The 16,623-nt window shown below is 29.2% G+C and overlaps 1 protein-coding gene across 1 annotated transcript in view; it reads right to left on the reverse strand.

Moving 5' to 3' along the window:
* Positions 1–936: 936 nt before the first annotated feature.
* LOC126854818 (potassium voltage-gated channel subfamily KQT member 1-like) overlaps positions 937–16,623 on the reverse strand; it is a 36,405-nt gene continuing 20,718 nt past the window's right edge. The window contains exons 4-5 of the mRNA XM_050601905.1: positions 15,834–16,002; positions 937–1,006 (exon numbers count right to left, since the gene is read on the reverse strand). Of these exons, the coding sequence (XP_050457862.1) occupies positions 937–1,006; positions 15,834–16,002 (239 nt within the window). The remainder of the gene's footprint in view (positions 1,007–15,833; positions 16,003–16,623) is intronic.

The raw sequence follows: 16,623 nt of genomic DNA on the forward strand, positions 1-16,623 counted from the left end.
TTCATCTTTTTTATAAATAATAGACGAATTGATGGCGTGTATCGTTGATATAGGATGACTCAAAATTTTTATCTATATATGTATATATTCTTATCAAATAAAGCATTTTATTTGATAAGAATATATACATATATAGATAAAAATTTTGAGTCATCCTATGTCAACGCCATTTCAATTCATCTATTATTTGTATGAAAGGTGAAGTAGTACCAGGCAGAATTTCTTGAAGCCAATATGAAACAAATATTCAAGTCACGATTTATAGGAGGAATAAAAATATATATGCACGAACACTCAACGAGAAATTATACTGTACTACATAAGAAAAATATATAAAAAAATCGCGAGTAGATATTTTTAAAACAGAATTTTAATTTGTAGCAGTATATTTATGTTTCTGAAATCTTTTAAGTTTGAAATTTCATAATAATTTATTTAATTAAAATCGATTTTATTTCTATTCAAATAAAAAAATTAGAAAATCTTTATTCTTCGAGATTAAACAAATATCACACTGTGCATTATGAAAGATTACAAAATGATTTTGTAATCTAAAAAATTCTGTTTTCAACATATATAACAGAGAGATTATTATGTTTTTTTATCCTTGCAATTTCAAAAATTATCTTACGTTGAAGAAGCGAGTTGCGTGGAGAATAAATCTAAGCCAACTTTGAGATAACTCTCCTGCGAGACTGTGAAACTTGCGTCGTCGTTAATTAATGCCGCGAATGTCGAAGAGTCAACCGAGCCTGACATTATCAAACATGTCCTTTGGAGAACGCGGGCAAATCGTATCAACGCGAAGTTTCCAGTCCCGTGCTCCCGAAAAAAGATTCCGGCCTTAATCGCGATGAGTTCGATCGCGTCGCCTACGCTTCTGTATCTCTACAAAGTTTCCACGTTTCCTGCTTCCACTTCCGTCTGCGCGAACTTTCACCCATTGTGACACCCCCATGTCTGCAACGATCCCTCGCAAATTCGTTGAATTCTGCCACTATATCTTCTTAAGAATATATGTTAATATACACTATCGTGCGAAAAATTTATTTTTCTTTGTTAAAAAATATACCGGTAAAAATTTTTATGTTAAATATTTAACACATTTATGTGTTAATTTAACCATTTTGTTAATTAAATTTAAACGTCAAATTATAAAGAAACTGGTAAAAATAATAAAAATGTGCATATTAAATTTTTTTAGATTTAATTACGACTCTCTTATAAAGTTGCACGCCTTTTGCGATTATTCTTAATTAAATTATATAATAAAATATTAGACGAGGATTATTTGCAACTCTCTTCTCTCGTACTCGTAATATATCGTTTACTTAAGGCAACAGCTTAATTAATTTTCCTGCGTAACAAAGTGATAATAAATCAGTAATCCAGAGAAATCTGTAGCGCGGCGAATAAGATGAAAGGAGAGCAAGTCGGTCTCTTAAAAACTAGGATAAATCGGATAGGACTAGGATAAATATTACGAAGAAAAATACGGAAACGACAAAAGAAGACGAACAAAGTGCGAAGATAGTCGAGAAAAGATTTGACGGTTGAATTATATAGGAAAATCACTCTTTGCGTCTCTATGAATATTAAAGTCTTCTCAGAAACATAATCCGTAATTCATCAAGAGCGAGAAGTTCTTGTCAGCTTAAAATTAATGGAGTCGGTCATTTTATAAACTAGACAAGTTATATAAATTGTGAACAGAATTTTTATTGACAAATTTCCGAAAGTTTCTGAAAAATCTCTGATATAACTTCGCGATATACGCGATCACCGCAGAAGAATAATTTATAGAATTAAAAATCACAATTTCTTGCAAAGCTTTTAACAAAATTTTTAATATCGCTACAATTAGAAAAAATTATTCTTGTTTGTAATTCGATCTTAATCATTTTTTATGAATAAAAATAATACAAAAATAAAAATAAATTCAATTAATCATTTATTCATTAAATTTGGGTGAAAATGCAAGCAACATTATGCATTAATCTTATCATTTACCTTTATTATTCTTATAGTCAGTAACAGTCATTTCGGTTCGTAGTTTGAAGTCTGTATTGTAAGATAAACCGTAATCCATAATTTTGCATTGGATCTTAACATCGTCGTATCGTTTGCCAATTCGTCAATATGTCAGTCATAAAGAAATGCATTGTCGGAACGGAATACTCGGTGTAGGACGACAAACGTCACGTAAGAGGGCATCAATCGTGTTTACACGATGTCCCACGCGACCGTCACCTTTTCCCTGCAGCAGAGCACGAGAGACATTGTGTCATCCACTTGTCATATATGTGCAAGCTACACACGGTGCAAGTAGTTCATTGCGAAATGCTAAATACCGCCGATGTCCCGCGAGTCTATTTATAGAGCCGACACGATCGATAGACATCCGCTATAGAATGGAGCGACCGACCGAATGAAGGTGGGGAGAAAGAAAGAGAGAGAGAGAGAGAGAAAGAGAGAAATAAGAAAAAAGAGAAAAATTGAGAAAGAGAGTGAACAGTAAGAAAGGAATAAGAGATAGATAGATAGATAGATAGACAGATAGATAGACAGACAGATAGATAGATAGACAGATAGAGAGAGAGAGAGAGAGAGAGAGAGAGAGAGAGAGAGAGAGAGAGAGAGAGAGAGAGAGAGAGAGAGAGAGAGAGAGAGAGAGAGAGAGAGAGAGAGAGAGAGAGAGAGAGAGAGAGAGAGAGAGAGAGAGAGAGAGAGAGAGAAAGGAGGAGAAGAGAAAGGAAAGGGAATAAAAAGGGTAAGAGAAAAGAAACGAATAGGGATAAAGTACTGACAAACGAGAGAGAGAATGGAAGTGGAGTGATGTTCTACCCTTATACTTCAATGCTCTCGGCAATTTCGATTCACCATCTTTCGAGGCAAGCTTGCTCGACATCTTGATTCCTGAGATTTAAAATCGGCGATCTTATTCTTGTCTGTTACAAACTGACGAGTGCGCTTTCTATTTCTAATAGATGTGTGTTTTTCTATGCGTATACTGTTGGAAAAATTTTTGTTTTCTTGTTAAAAAATATGCCGATTAAAATTTTTGCCTTAAATATTTAATGCATGAATGAGTTAACTTAACATCTTGTTATTGCGTTAATTGAACTTAAATGTTAAATTAGTAGAACAACTAAAAAAAAAAAAGTATAAAAATAATATGATCTGCATATTATTTTTATTTTTATAGTATGTTTCATGTTATCAGTGGCTGGATTTATGTGTCAAAATTTACAAAAAAATATTTTGATTTTATTTTATAGAAGTGACAGAGTGACTACAGACCAGATCAGTAACATTTTTCCAAACTAATTTTATCATTAAAAATGTTGGTTTTACACAAAATTTATTTTGTCTTGAAATGTTAACATAATATTAATGTCACCATTCAACATATTTATGTTATGTTAAATTAACAAAAAAATTTATGTGCATCGTTTGGGATATGCGATGTATGTTAAATTTAAATTTTCCAACAGTGTATATGTGAACGACACAAAGAAGAGATACAAAAAATATTTTATAATATACAATTTTATGTTTAATGACAAAGTCTTTTATCAATTTATCAGCAAAAATGTCGATAAAATCAGTATTGAATTAATTTTTTGCAACACCCAGATTATTTTTAACTTTATATGCTTTTGTAATTAAGCCTTTAATTAAAATTTTCTTAAAGTAAAATACATATGTATTAATACATACATGCATATTGATTAAAAATTTACATGTATTTAAAAATACAAGTATTAATTAAAAATTATAATTTTGCTATTTATTTATTCGTGCGAAAAGCTCTTTTGTTTCAGTTTATAATTTATTCATAATTCAGGCACTCTGATAACAGAAAAAATTGCTTAAAAAATATGTTGTCTTTTATATTTTTTATAACTCTACATGATGTCTTGATATTTTTCATTTATTTTAATTTTTTATTCTTTTTCTATCACGTATAATACCCATTCATAGACATAGTACATATACATCGTGTACACATTGCACTTATTGTTCTACGAAACTATGCTTCAAATAATGCTGTCATATTAAATTTAATTTGTTATGTTTTAAATGTTTTAAATAAGGCTAAATATTTCTGCCGCTTTTGAAGTAAAACGGAAATATTATCGAGAATAAAGTTATATAATTCAAATGTTTTTCTATTTTTTATAGTTAATTCTCGAACAAACACATCTTTATTTTTAACATTGTTTTTTTATAATTAATTTAATTTTTATAATATAATTAAATTTTATAATTAATTTTTATAATAAAAACAAAAATATTTAATTGTGTCCTTTTAGATATCGCATTTTGTTAAGTTTGTGCTGTTTATATTACGTTTAAAATGTCGGCATTTTTAATTTTATTTAATATTTATTATTTAATATTTTATATAATATTTTAATCATTAAATTTTATTAAAATGTTGACTTGTTTAAATTTTATTTTGACATAACTTGCATATATTTTTTTTATATATTAAGATTCTATATGTATGTGTGTGATCTAACGTTTTTTCTTAAAAGCTTTTATCTTAAAAGTTATATTTATAAAGAGACTTTACTTATAATGTCTTGTCTTATTTATTGGTGAGAACGTGTTCAATGATTCTAAAACATTCCGTCTATCAAACAATGAAGTGAGCGGCAAATGTGATCCGCAAAAATCGATTGGAGGTCCATTCAAAATTAACAACGTTTACGCTTCAGTAGCGATATAAATTGAAATGGCATGGCTACGTAAGCAGCTTTCCGATTTTTCCTATGATCCATATACACGCCCTAACGCATTTGAATCTCTATAGTTTAATTGATGGAAAGAAACGTCATATGAACGCGAAGTGGTGCTCGCTCGATATTATATTTTAATTCGATATATTAGAGCATTCTTCATACACAATTGGAAAATTTGTGTTCTATTCTTAAAAAATATGCCAGTTGCAATTTTTGTGTCAAATACTTAACACATTCATATGTTAATTTAATATATTTCTGTTAATTGAATTTAATATTAATATAATTAATTAAACTTAAATTAAAAATTATAAAATAATTTAAATTTAATATAAATAAATTTAATATAATAAATATATAATTTAATATAATAAAATTAAAATATTAAATTATAAAATAATTGAAAAAGTGTAAAAATAATACAGTATGCACACATTTTTAATTTTACATTTTTTTTATAGTCATGCTCCGTATTATTAGTGACAAGATTTATCTGTTAAAATTTACAGAAAAGAATGTTGATTTTATTTTACAATAGGAGCGAGAGTAACTACAAATCGTTGATGACATTTTTCCAAATTAAATTTATAATTAAAAATATGTTAATTTTACACTAAATTTATTTCAAATTACTACAAAGTTTACATTCATTTTGTGTTGAAATCTTAACATAGTATTAGTGTTACTATTTAACATATCCATATTATATTGAATTGAACACAAAAATTTATATAGATTGTTCGGGGCATACAATATACATTAAATTTAAGCCAAATTTTCCAACAATGTACAATATGAAAGCTGTATTCACACATTTAAATCCACAGAAATTTTAAATTTCAATGAAAATCGACGAACACCTAATTTCTGAGAGCGATCTAAATTTTACAAATTTGTATTCGTTTTCTTTAAATAAAAAAGAAAAAAAAACTGTCTCACAAAGGCTTTACAATCTCCAGCCAAAATACAATATGAAATTTGCTCAGTCCTTAGGGAAACATATCTATTATATAAACATCAATTATCTGATTATACATATAATATTATATGTATTTTTTTTATTTTAAGATTATTTTATTCAATCAATAAATCTGTTGATTGAAAGAAATCATCCTGTACATATTGAAATTTATTGAACGAACTCTAAGAACTTTTCAAGTTGTGAAATCAAATAAGGGTTGTTTGCATATTACAAGCTAAACAAATTTATAAAATTGGATACAAAAAAATCTATCTTTTTGAGGAGATTCCTCGTAACGAGACTCGCAACTATAGAATGGATTGTGCTCGTTCGATGAGCTCTTTTATACCATCGATAATCCTACTCTTACTATGTGTGCGGTAAAAAATTACGTATAGCGTGCGGTTAGCATCTTTTGCCGGTCAGCGCCGCAAGTATGGAAGCAATCGATATTTGCGAGCGGATCGATATATGCTCACAAGGCCACACTACGACCCTTCTACATTATTGATGCTTGATGGACGGCTTTTGTAGAATGGAGTGCGTCCCGCTGTTTGCGGGTCACCAAGCCTTGGCGTGCCGACGGTGTCACGACAATTTTGCACGCTTCCTCCTCTCTCTCTCTTTCTCTTTCTCTTGTCCTGTCTCTCTCCTGCAGATACATGGACACGTGCCTCTTTCCGCGAGTAATGAATGCACTCGATCGCGAGATAAGCTGACATTTTTCATCGCGCCAAGCTGGCAAAATTAATGTTGTATTCCTTCATCGAGCGATGCGACCAGATAAATGTGTCTTCCTTCAATAACATTTAATCTTGCCAGTATCACGTTCGCGTATATACATTCGATTTGAACTTTCCGCATTGTTTATAATTTCCTCCTGGCGATCAATAACCTTCGAAGCAACAGTAAATTCCATCGGTATTCGAAATAATTTCATAAAGCTTTATTGAATTTCACATTATTTTTTTATTTTTTTACAAAATATTAAATTTATAATTTATTTTCCGATGCATAAAACTCAACACACACACAAAAATTACCGTTAAACTGTAAACTCGATGAAATAACGAGAATATGAAAACGTGAAAATTCTAAAAATTTATTTACCCGAAACGCGCTAAAAGCTCGTAATACATTTGACTGATAGAACGAGGTATGCAATAAAAGATCGCGGAATTTCAAGAGCTACAAGCAACATTCGGAAGTAGGTAGGTAAGTGGGTCTCGACGGAAAGCACGTTTCCTTTTATGGGCCACCAAAGTGGCGCGTAGGAAACGAATTCTTTACGTACGATATTGGAATTTTGCTGGTCTAAGCGAATCGAATCCCGTCTCTCCAATCGGCACAATCATGGCAGTTCAACACGTTAATCGATACAGACCCTTCGCCTCTTTATTGCATTTACAGCGACAAACATGTCGTGTATGCAGGACGATAGACAATGACACTTAAGTGACGGTTGAGCGCATCGCGCCAACAAACGCGTTAAACATCCGTAACAACGAGGTTTTATTAAAATGTTTTCAATTTTATTCTTTACTAGAAGGACAGAGAGAGAGAGAGAGAAATTGCGATGCAAAATATTTCTGTTTTCTTTCTATTAAGTTCTGTTTCAAATAAAGTAACTAAATTCTCTAAAATCATATTAAATTATTTTTCTTAAAAATTCAATTAAAGGGATCAAAGAATTTTTTTCTAGATTTTTTCTAGATAGAAGAAATGTAATAAAGTTAATAGCGTACAACTTTGATTAATAAAAAAATTACTTCTCTCGAACTTTCATCTTTATATTAAAAAAAAAAAGAAATGATTCTTTTTTTTTAACAAAAGCGAAATAAAGCTACATTTCGCAAGAGAAGAAATTATTTATGAAAAGAGAAAGAAAGGTCAGAAAGAAAGGGGAAAGAATAGTCGGTTTTTCCTATGTAATCACAAAGGAAAAATTCCTTATTTGATTTCATAATTCATTACCGACCTTGTTTTAAATAATAGACAATCTTCGTTCCTAATAAAGTTTGGTTGAACCATTTGGTTTTATCATTCTAACAATGACAAATTTTTTAAAGTTGTGTTAAATTATTTTTCTCAAAAATTCAATTAAAGGGATTAAAGAATTTTTTTCTAGATAGTACAAATATAATAATGTTAATAGCATACAACTATTTTAATTAATACAAATTATTTTTCTCGAAATTTTGACTTAATATTAGAAAAAGAACAATTTTTTTTTAACAAAAGCAAAATAAAGATACTTTTTGCAAGAGAAGGAATTATTTACGAAAAGAAGAAAAAGTCAATAAGAATGGGGAAGAACAATCAGTTTTTCCTATGTAATCACAAAGAAGAACTCCTTATTTGATTTCACAATTCGTTGCCGACCTCGTTTTAAATAACGGATAATCTTCGATCTTAATAAGGTTTGGTTAAACGTTTCATCGGTTTAACAACGACAAGCAGCGTCCCGAAGATGAACCTAGTAGTTTTATTACGGGACATATTCTCGCAATGAAACTACTTGATTTCTACTAGTTGTCGAGGAGCAGAACACGATGATTGCATGTTAAAGGTCGTGGCAATTAATGACATTTGTGCATCGAGATATAATAGTACTCCACGTCCACTGCAATGCGGAATTCGTTGGGTTTCGTGCAACGGAAGATCGTAGTTAAAATTATTCGTTACAACGAACTATCCCAAAAGCAACGAGACTCCATCTATTAGCGTCAGTCATCGTCAAGCTCTCTGTTCCAACAAGTTGCCATTTCTACATTTACTTAAGCTTACATATCATCTCTTCATCATCTAGTCCATTGTGTGTTACGTTGAAGAGAGATTAGTTACTTCATCGTGTGTGTTATGTTAGAGAGATTCGCGAAATATTTGCAGTCAGAGACAAAATAAATCGCAATAGACTGCTATCTTTTAGATTTCCCCAAACGACCATCGATCGATAGAAGTGGCATTTCTTTTCCCTCGAAACCGCCACGACATTTTCACTGTCTCCAATAGAAACTTGTTCCTTGATTTGTTCTTTCCATGCATGATTTTTATTTTTTTGATTGCGCTGTCACGCACACACGATTAGAAAATTTTGCTCAAATTAAAACATGTTCCAAACAATCTACACAAATTTTTATATTAATTTAACATAATATGGTATATGTATTAAAAAATATATTAAATAGTGACACTAATATTACGTTAATATTTTAACACAAAATGCATGTAAACTTCAGAATAATTTAAAATAATTTTTATGTAAAAACAAAATGTTTTTCTGTAAAATTACATAAAAGATTACATTTCACCGATTTTATCGCCATTTAAATATGTTGTAGGAGAGATTCATCTCAGTAATTCTTTGTAAGAAAAAAATGAGACAGCATTAGTTTAAAAGATATAACAAATTAAAGTTTAACATTAAATTTGTGAGCAGAGTCTCTTCATCCCGAAAAAATTCTAACCTAACCTAAACTTATTTTCAATTTTAAAAGTAAAGTTGGATTGGATTAGGTTAGAATTTTTTCGGGGTAAAAATGCAGAGAAAGAAGGCTCCGCCTACATATTCAATAAATAATATTTTTCACTTTAGATATAGTTATTCACCGAAATAAGAAAAAAATGTAGAAAAATAATAAAAGCTACACGTAAACATTTAATTTATCTTTTTAACTTATCATGAAATCCCGTAAATGTAAATAAAAACTTTTTCCACGTCTACTTTACAAGAAATACACAAACAAAATCGTAAAACTTGAATTTGTTATATCTCCTAAATCAATGTCGTCCTTAACTTCTTTCTTGCGGAGACTTACTCATTGTCAGAAGAATCTCCCCCACAACATATTTAAGTGGCGATAAAATCGGTGAGGTGTAATCTTTTAAGTAATTTTACCAATTAACACATGAATTAAACATTTAACGCAAAAATTTTAAGCGATATTTTTTTTAACAAAAAAAAAAACAAATTTTCCAGCTAGGTACACATACAAAAGAAAAAAAAGAGCGGGATGTATACGACACTAGCGTATAAGGAAGAGATCCGTCCGAATAATACGCGACTCAGTCTCGTATAAAGGTTCCATGCATATCTGTGTGCGGCATTATAAAAGCGAGAAAATCGATATTAAGCTCGCCTACCACGTCGCGTGTCCCTCGGGGTAGCCAGCTCATCAGCGATCCAGTTTCTTTCTCATCTTCAGTGTCGAAGTGAGAACGATTCCCGCGATCATAAATCTACGTTATTCACTAACACTGCATATTCCGTGTCTCGTGAAAGCTTTTCTTGCCGAGGAATAACGATAAATTCATCCCTCCGGGTTCCGAATACAAGTGGCATAATAATTCGCCGCAAGCGAGTCATATGAAGAAATACCCATAGGAACTCTTCCGTTGTTGCTTTCAAGATATGAAGATATAAAGGAAAAAAGGGAAAGGAGTAAATGATTAGGACAGTTAGGTTGAATTATTTAAATTGCCACATACGTTTCGTGCTCGCGTGAGAGAAATTTCGGCCAACGGTATATATACAAGTCACAGGAAATGCGTGCCGTGATAGAATGGCGTGAGAAATCGTACCGGTCTCCATACTTCCCCCCCCCCCTTCCACTCCTTTTAACGTCGCATGTTCAATAACGAAAGTACGAATGGAAAAAATTTTGTATTCTTCGAGATGACTCTTGCATAGTAAAGTAAAAAAGCTGTTTAATTTCAAAAAGGATAAAAATATTATTTACATATCATTTACACTAATTATAGAATCTATGTCTACATATTTTTAAGGACTCAAAACGATTTCTTCAACAACTAGTTAAAAGTTTTCATTCATAAGGCAAATCTGCAGACGAGATTTGAAACTTTTAAAGACTCAGCATCGCGTAATAAATTTTCTTTTTTCCTTATTGTATCTTTTTTTTTGCCTTAATTCAAAAACTTATTATTTCTAAATAAAACAAATTATCATTTTAATTGTTTCTCCTGTCAAATTATCTATATAAAAAAGCATAAAAATGCCGTTGTGTCATAAATTGTTATCGAGTTTATAAATCCCTATCTTGATATCAAGCCAAGTTTGATAATCAAATCAACCTGGTATCAGCTATAAAGATTTCAGTTTCCGTTCTTTTATTATTTGAAAAAAAAGTGGAGGCGCGTAAAAAAATGTGTGTTGAAAAAATCTCTGATGTATCTATTTCAGTTCTGTTCGTAAAATTATAGCGATAAAATCGAGTTTGTTATAGTTATTGTGCACGTATGCAAAGGATAATCCCATTTTCTCACGAAGCTATCTCCTTTTCCTGCGCCCAATTTGCAGACACGTGCTGCAGGTGTAAGGCGTAGGCTACGTTACATCAATAATTCAGTTGCTACGGAGTTCACAAACGTGAGGCTTTATTTTTCAACGTACGTTTCAACAATGATAACTACATAGGGAATTTATCTTTGTCAATAATTCATATACAAAGTGTTTTATAACGAGTTAAAAAGCTTTGACAACTGTTACTGCAAATGTTACTTTGAGTACACTGATATATATGCATTATCTAATAAAAAAATGTAATTCTTTTTTTTTAATTTATATAATATTATAAGAAATTCCAAAACTTTATTAATATTACAATAAATTTGCAAACTCAATGTTAAATAATCTTTGCAAAAAAATACTCGAAATCTTTTGTGCGTAACAAAATTATTTATTAATTATAAATTATTTATAAATTATTTATTAATTAATGTATCGTATAATGTATGATTTAATAATATATATCGATTTATTATTCCTAGAAACATATTGACTGCAACATTTGTTTCATCATAATATCAATAAATAATATCTTCCTATTAATTATTGTAACACATGTATAAATATAATACGATATTATACAGTATTTAACAATAATAATAAACCTCAACCTGTGAATAGGCAATACTGTGAAAACAAACATGCCAATCTCCCTTTTCGTACACGATCATATCCTGAAGAATAATGATCTGCGATGTATACGGCGGCAACTTCAGATGTGACCCACATGCTAAACCCGCTGACCTGGCGAAGTATCTGGGTACCAGTGCGTAATGTCAAATTTATTCCTGTCCAACGCACATCCTACAGATGTTATTTAGTGTTGGGGATTGATGGAATGGTGGAATATTATCTGCCAGCAACCCTTATATGTCTTCTTTTGCCGGCGATAACGCGACCCTCTAAAAGACCCCGATATCAGTGTCCATCTCTCTCCCTCCCCCTCATCCTCCTCCCCTCTTCTTGTTGATATACCGCTACGGATCTAACGTAAGAGAGAAAACGTTGAGAGTATCGGAGCGATAACGGAAATCTACTTGCATTTTGTCACTTGTGGAATACACGGAACGATGAAATCAAACATCGTGATAAGGCGTAAACTCTATTAACATTTTTGATCAATGTTTTTGCACATATTCTTGCATGACATTTATATTACTTATTGTTAGATCACCAATTCAGATCATATACAATATAAATATTTATATATATATATATATATATATATATATATATATATATATATATATATTAATATCGCATGATTGCAAAATTTTATTTCGTAAAACCTAAAGAGTATCCTCCAAAATTAAATTAGATTAAATTAATATTAATTTGATTATCACATATTCCTTGGCTAATTTAAAATTAATATTTTTTAAATAAAAAGACATAAAGGCATTAATAGTTTTCGAATAATTATTATCAAATCATTAATAATAAAGCATTTTTTTTCCGCAGATTAAAATTCGAAATAAAAGTAAGTACAAGTTACAAAATAATATTTAAATCATTTTAGATAAACATAAGAAGAATTTTAATTAGAATTACAAAAATATATTATATTGAAAATTTAAAAATTATATACTTTAAATTTATTAAAAGAAAAATCGATTTTAGGTCGTTCTTCTAGTATTTTAAAAAATTTTAAAATACCTAATTTTTAAAAATTCTAATATTTTTGCGACATTTTCTGCACATAATTTCTAATAATTGATTAAATAATTTCTAATAGTTGCTAATAATAATAATTGCTTATATTGTCTAAGAATGTTAGAAATTTATAATGAAAACTTGGAATACTTTGGAATAATGTAAATATAAATTCACCTTGGATAAGTGATAGAAAGTAAATATTGATCACACTTTGAGTAGTTAATATCAATATGGGGTCCGCCATCTATGCGTATCAAACTTAAGCTACATGAACTATAACAATGCCTCGTATAAATGCGCCACTAAGGACGTATGTGTCATATGTCAAAAATATGAAAATTCGTTGTTTTGCTATTTTTTCTGAGTATCCGTGCAAAATCTAAGCACAATTTTCTTAACAGTTTGAAAATTATTTAAATTTAAAGTATGATTGATTCTTATGGAAAATCATCTATTCTAGCACTTATTGACAATTTTGACAAGATAAAAATAAAATAAAAATTTTCATATGTAATAACAAAACTCTAATAAACATTATCGAAACTTAATTTAGTTCCATTTACTCGTTTAAAAGTTATATACTAAAAATAGGAAAATACTTATAATATCTTTCTATAAATATCTTTCTATAAATTATTTTATGTTTTTCTTTGTTTTTTTTTGCAGTTGATTTCAGAGGGTATTAAAAAATTTTTGTCATAAATTAAGAAAAATATTAATTACAATAACTATCTTTTTATAAAGATATTAGAAACATATTATTTTGTGATTTATTCTATTGCTATAATTCTATTTATGATCCAGATTTATTTATTTGATTTTTTAAACACTATAAACATAAAAAATATGTTTTTTTAGATATATTCCATATTATTATAAATATATATTCTATATTAGTTTCATATTATTATAAAAATATATTTTCATACTATTATAAAAATAATAATTCTTAAATATGTCTATGTATTTTGTAAAGAGTATACGGATTAATAAAAATATTCAAATTGTATTTTTGATACATATTATAAAATTATTCGAAAATCTGCAGAAAACATTTCAAATGCGTGCAACTGCAAAATTTCAAAAATCATTGATTATAAATTTTATTAATTCTCCAAGGGTGATAAAAAATATAACACAAATAATTGTTCAAAAATATACATTTCTTCTAATTATGAATTTGTATTTTGTAGAGAAAGGTCTTTAACCTGTACGTTTCATAATTATGTATCAAGTTTGATAAAAAAAAATATTGTACTAAAAAGATACATTTTACACAAATGCTTCAAATTCAAGAATTTAAAAAAAATTTTGCATATTATATTATTGCATATATATTCTATAATGAAACGCTATATCTTTCTCGTTACTCCTTTTTCCAATTTTTTACGATAAACTCTGATAAGCGATGTTGTGTCTATGTGTAGTGTGGTAAACTTTTATTATTCATCAATAAATGAGTTGAAAAAAATACTCAGGGGAAAGCATAAAGTGCTTCGCATACAGATGGATATTTCATATAAATTTCTAATAAACAATTTCGTTTCCACTGTAACGCTAACCGTGAATGGCGAGACAAGAAAATATCTCGGAGATGTATAAATTTCTTATCATAGCAAACTTCGAGTTACGATCTCATAACTTTTTCCACTTCTTCTTCCACTGAGTTTAAGTCAAAAGCCTTCTTCATCGAGTTTTTCTATAACATTCATTTTTAAAAATAATCTCTTGTAATGTTTTATCTATTTATCTTTAAATTGCAGTTCAAAAGGGATATCTTTTTATTAATGATTACAAAAGTTAGTTAAGTACCCGCTTTCCCTTAAATCAATTTTATGTATATTAATCGTTATACACTCATATACATTAGACCTGAGATGGAGAGAGATTTGGAAACTCCCATCAATCTTTTTTGAAGTGCTGTATTAATAATGTTTATTAAGTGACAATGAAGATTGATCGAGTGTGTTAATTCTCTTTTGATGTATCGAATGTTGCAAGGGACTGATAAGACGAATGAATAAGGTATGCAATGTCGCGAACTTTTTATTTTATATTGGATCTCTCGTTGCAACTATATAGACATCCAATAAACGAGTAACATAATGTGTAGTGTTTACTGTTAGCAAGACATGAAGAATATCAACGCCATTCCGGATATGGATTCATTATAAAAATATATAATTATAAATATTTCGCTTCGTGATACATATTATTGATATATGTCAATTGATGTGAACAATATGCCATTACGTGCTCTAATCGAAAGCCATGCCAAAAATCGCATGCATATACAGAGTGTCTTAGACCACCCGTACATTCCTTTTCTTTCAAAAACTAAGCATTTTAGAGAAAAACGTTTTGAAAAATAGTATAGTTTTGAGGGAACATAAGATGGTGTCATTGATTTGACCTTGGATAGCATCGTTAAGGTCAAGTCAAGGACACCTTTAATTTCTTAAATAGAATCCCCTATTTTTTATTGCATATTCTTATAGCTTATGTCAAGAGTTAAACACTATAATAAAGTATTTTTATTGTGATTTTTGAGTTATTTTGTATCTTAATCTGACATATTTTAGTATAAAATATTTCAAAATTATTTAGTGTTCGATAATTTTATCGTAATACTTTTATGTACAGAATAATAAGATGAATCAAATGGTGTAAAGAAAAAATAAATAATTGTTATAAAAAAATATTGCAAATAATTGCATACTTTTTTTAAAAACAATTATTTTTTGTACACCATTTGATTCATCTTATTATTCTGTACATAAAAGTATTACGATACAATTATCGAAAACTAAATAATTTTCGAAATATTTTATATTTTATATTAAATCATGTCAGATTAAGATACAAAATAACTCAAAAAATTCTTAATGAAAAAATACTTTATTATAGTGTTTTGAAAAGCTTTCGAGATAAGCTATAAGAATTTGCAATAAAAAATGGGGATTTCCATTTAAGAAATTAAAGGTGTCCTTGATTTGACCTTAACGATGCCATCCAAGGTTAAACCAATGACACCATCTTATGTTTCCCTCAAAACCATACAATTTGTTGAAAACGTTTTTCTCTAAAATGCTTAGTTTTTGAAAGAAAAGAGGTGTACGGGTGGTCTAAGACACCCTGTATATTTAATATCATCGTTACTTACACAGAGAAGTGGTACAGGAAGCACTTCCAGCCGGTGGGACGTTCCAGGAAGTTGTAAACTTGACCTTGAAAAGTAGCTTTTCCAGCACGTCGATGTTCCTTTACGTGGTAGCGACCTTCCCAGGTATTGCGATCACCACCGGTTCCCAGCAATAATCTTGGATCGACACCTGGACATTTATCAATTTTGCAATTTTATCTTTATTTGTAACAAGACTGCAGGCATATAAACATACGTGCATGCACACACATACACCTTGATTCAAATCACATACATCAAGTTTGTTATTCTTTACGAAATTTAAAATAAATTTATAAATAATAATTATTTGCGCGCGATAGCGACTAGAAAATTAAAAATATAATAGAATAAAATGTAAGCTTTTATTAATTATATAAAACAAAGAAGAAACGAACTAATGAGAAAACCAAGCGCAGAAAAATTCTTTTAATTATCCAGATAAACCAAATAATTATTTTGTTAATAATTATTAAAAATGATCTGAAAAAAGACTAAAACGTTCATCTAGATGATTAAAGAAATTTTTTGAAGATAATTATATGTAAGATAATTATTTGAGCATTAATTGAGCAGATAATTGTTTCCTGCGTTTGACTCTCAGTCCGTTTTTTTTCTTGTTTTTTTTTATAAAAATAGAAATATTTCTTTTAATTGAGTAACCGTGCAAATTATGATTTCCTAAACTTAAAATTTTTTTTGAAACTTTGATATACAAAAATTTGTTACAAAAAATAAATTTATGTAATTTTAAACAAATAAAAAAATAAAA

This window comes from Cataglyphis hispanica, chromosome 14 (genome assembly GCF_021464435.1).
Source record: "Cataglyphis hispanica isolate Lineage 1 chromosome 14, ULB_Chis1_1.0, whole genome shotgun sequence".
NCBI lineage: Eukaryota > Metazoa > Arthropoda > Insecta > Hymenoptera > Formicidae > Cataglyphis > Cataglyphis hispanica.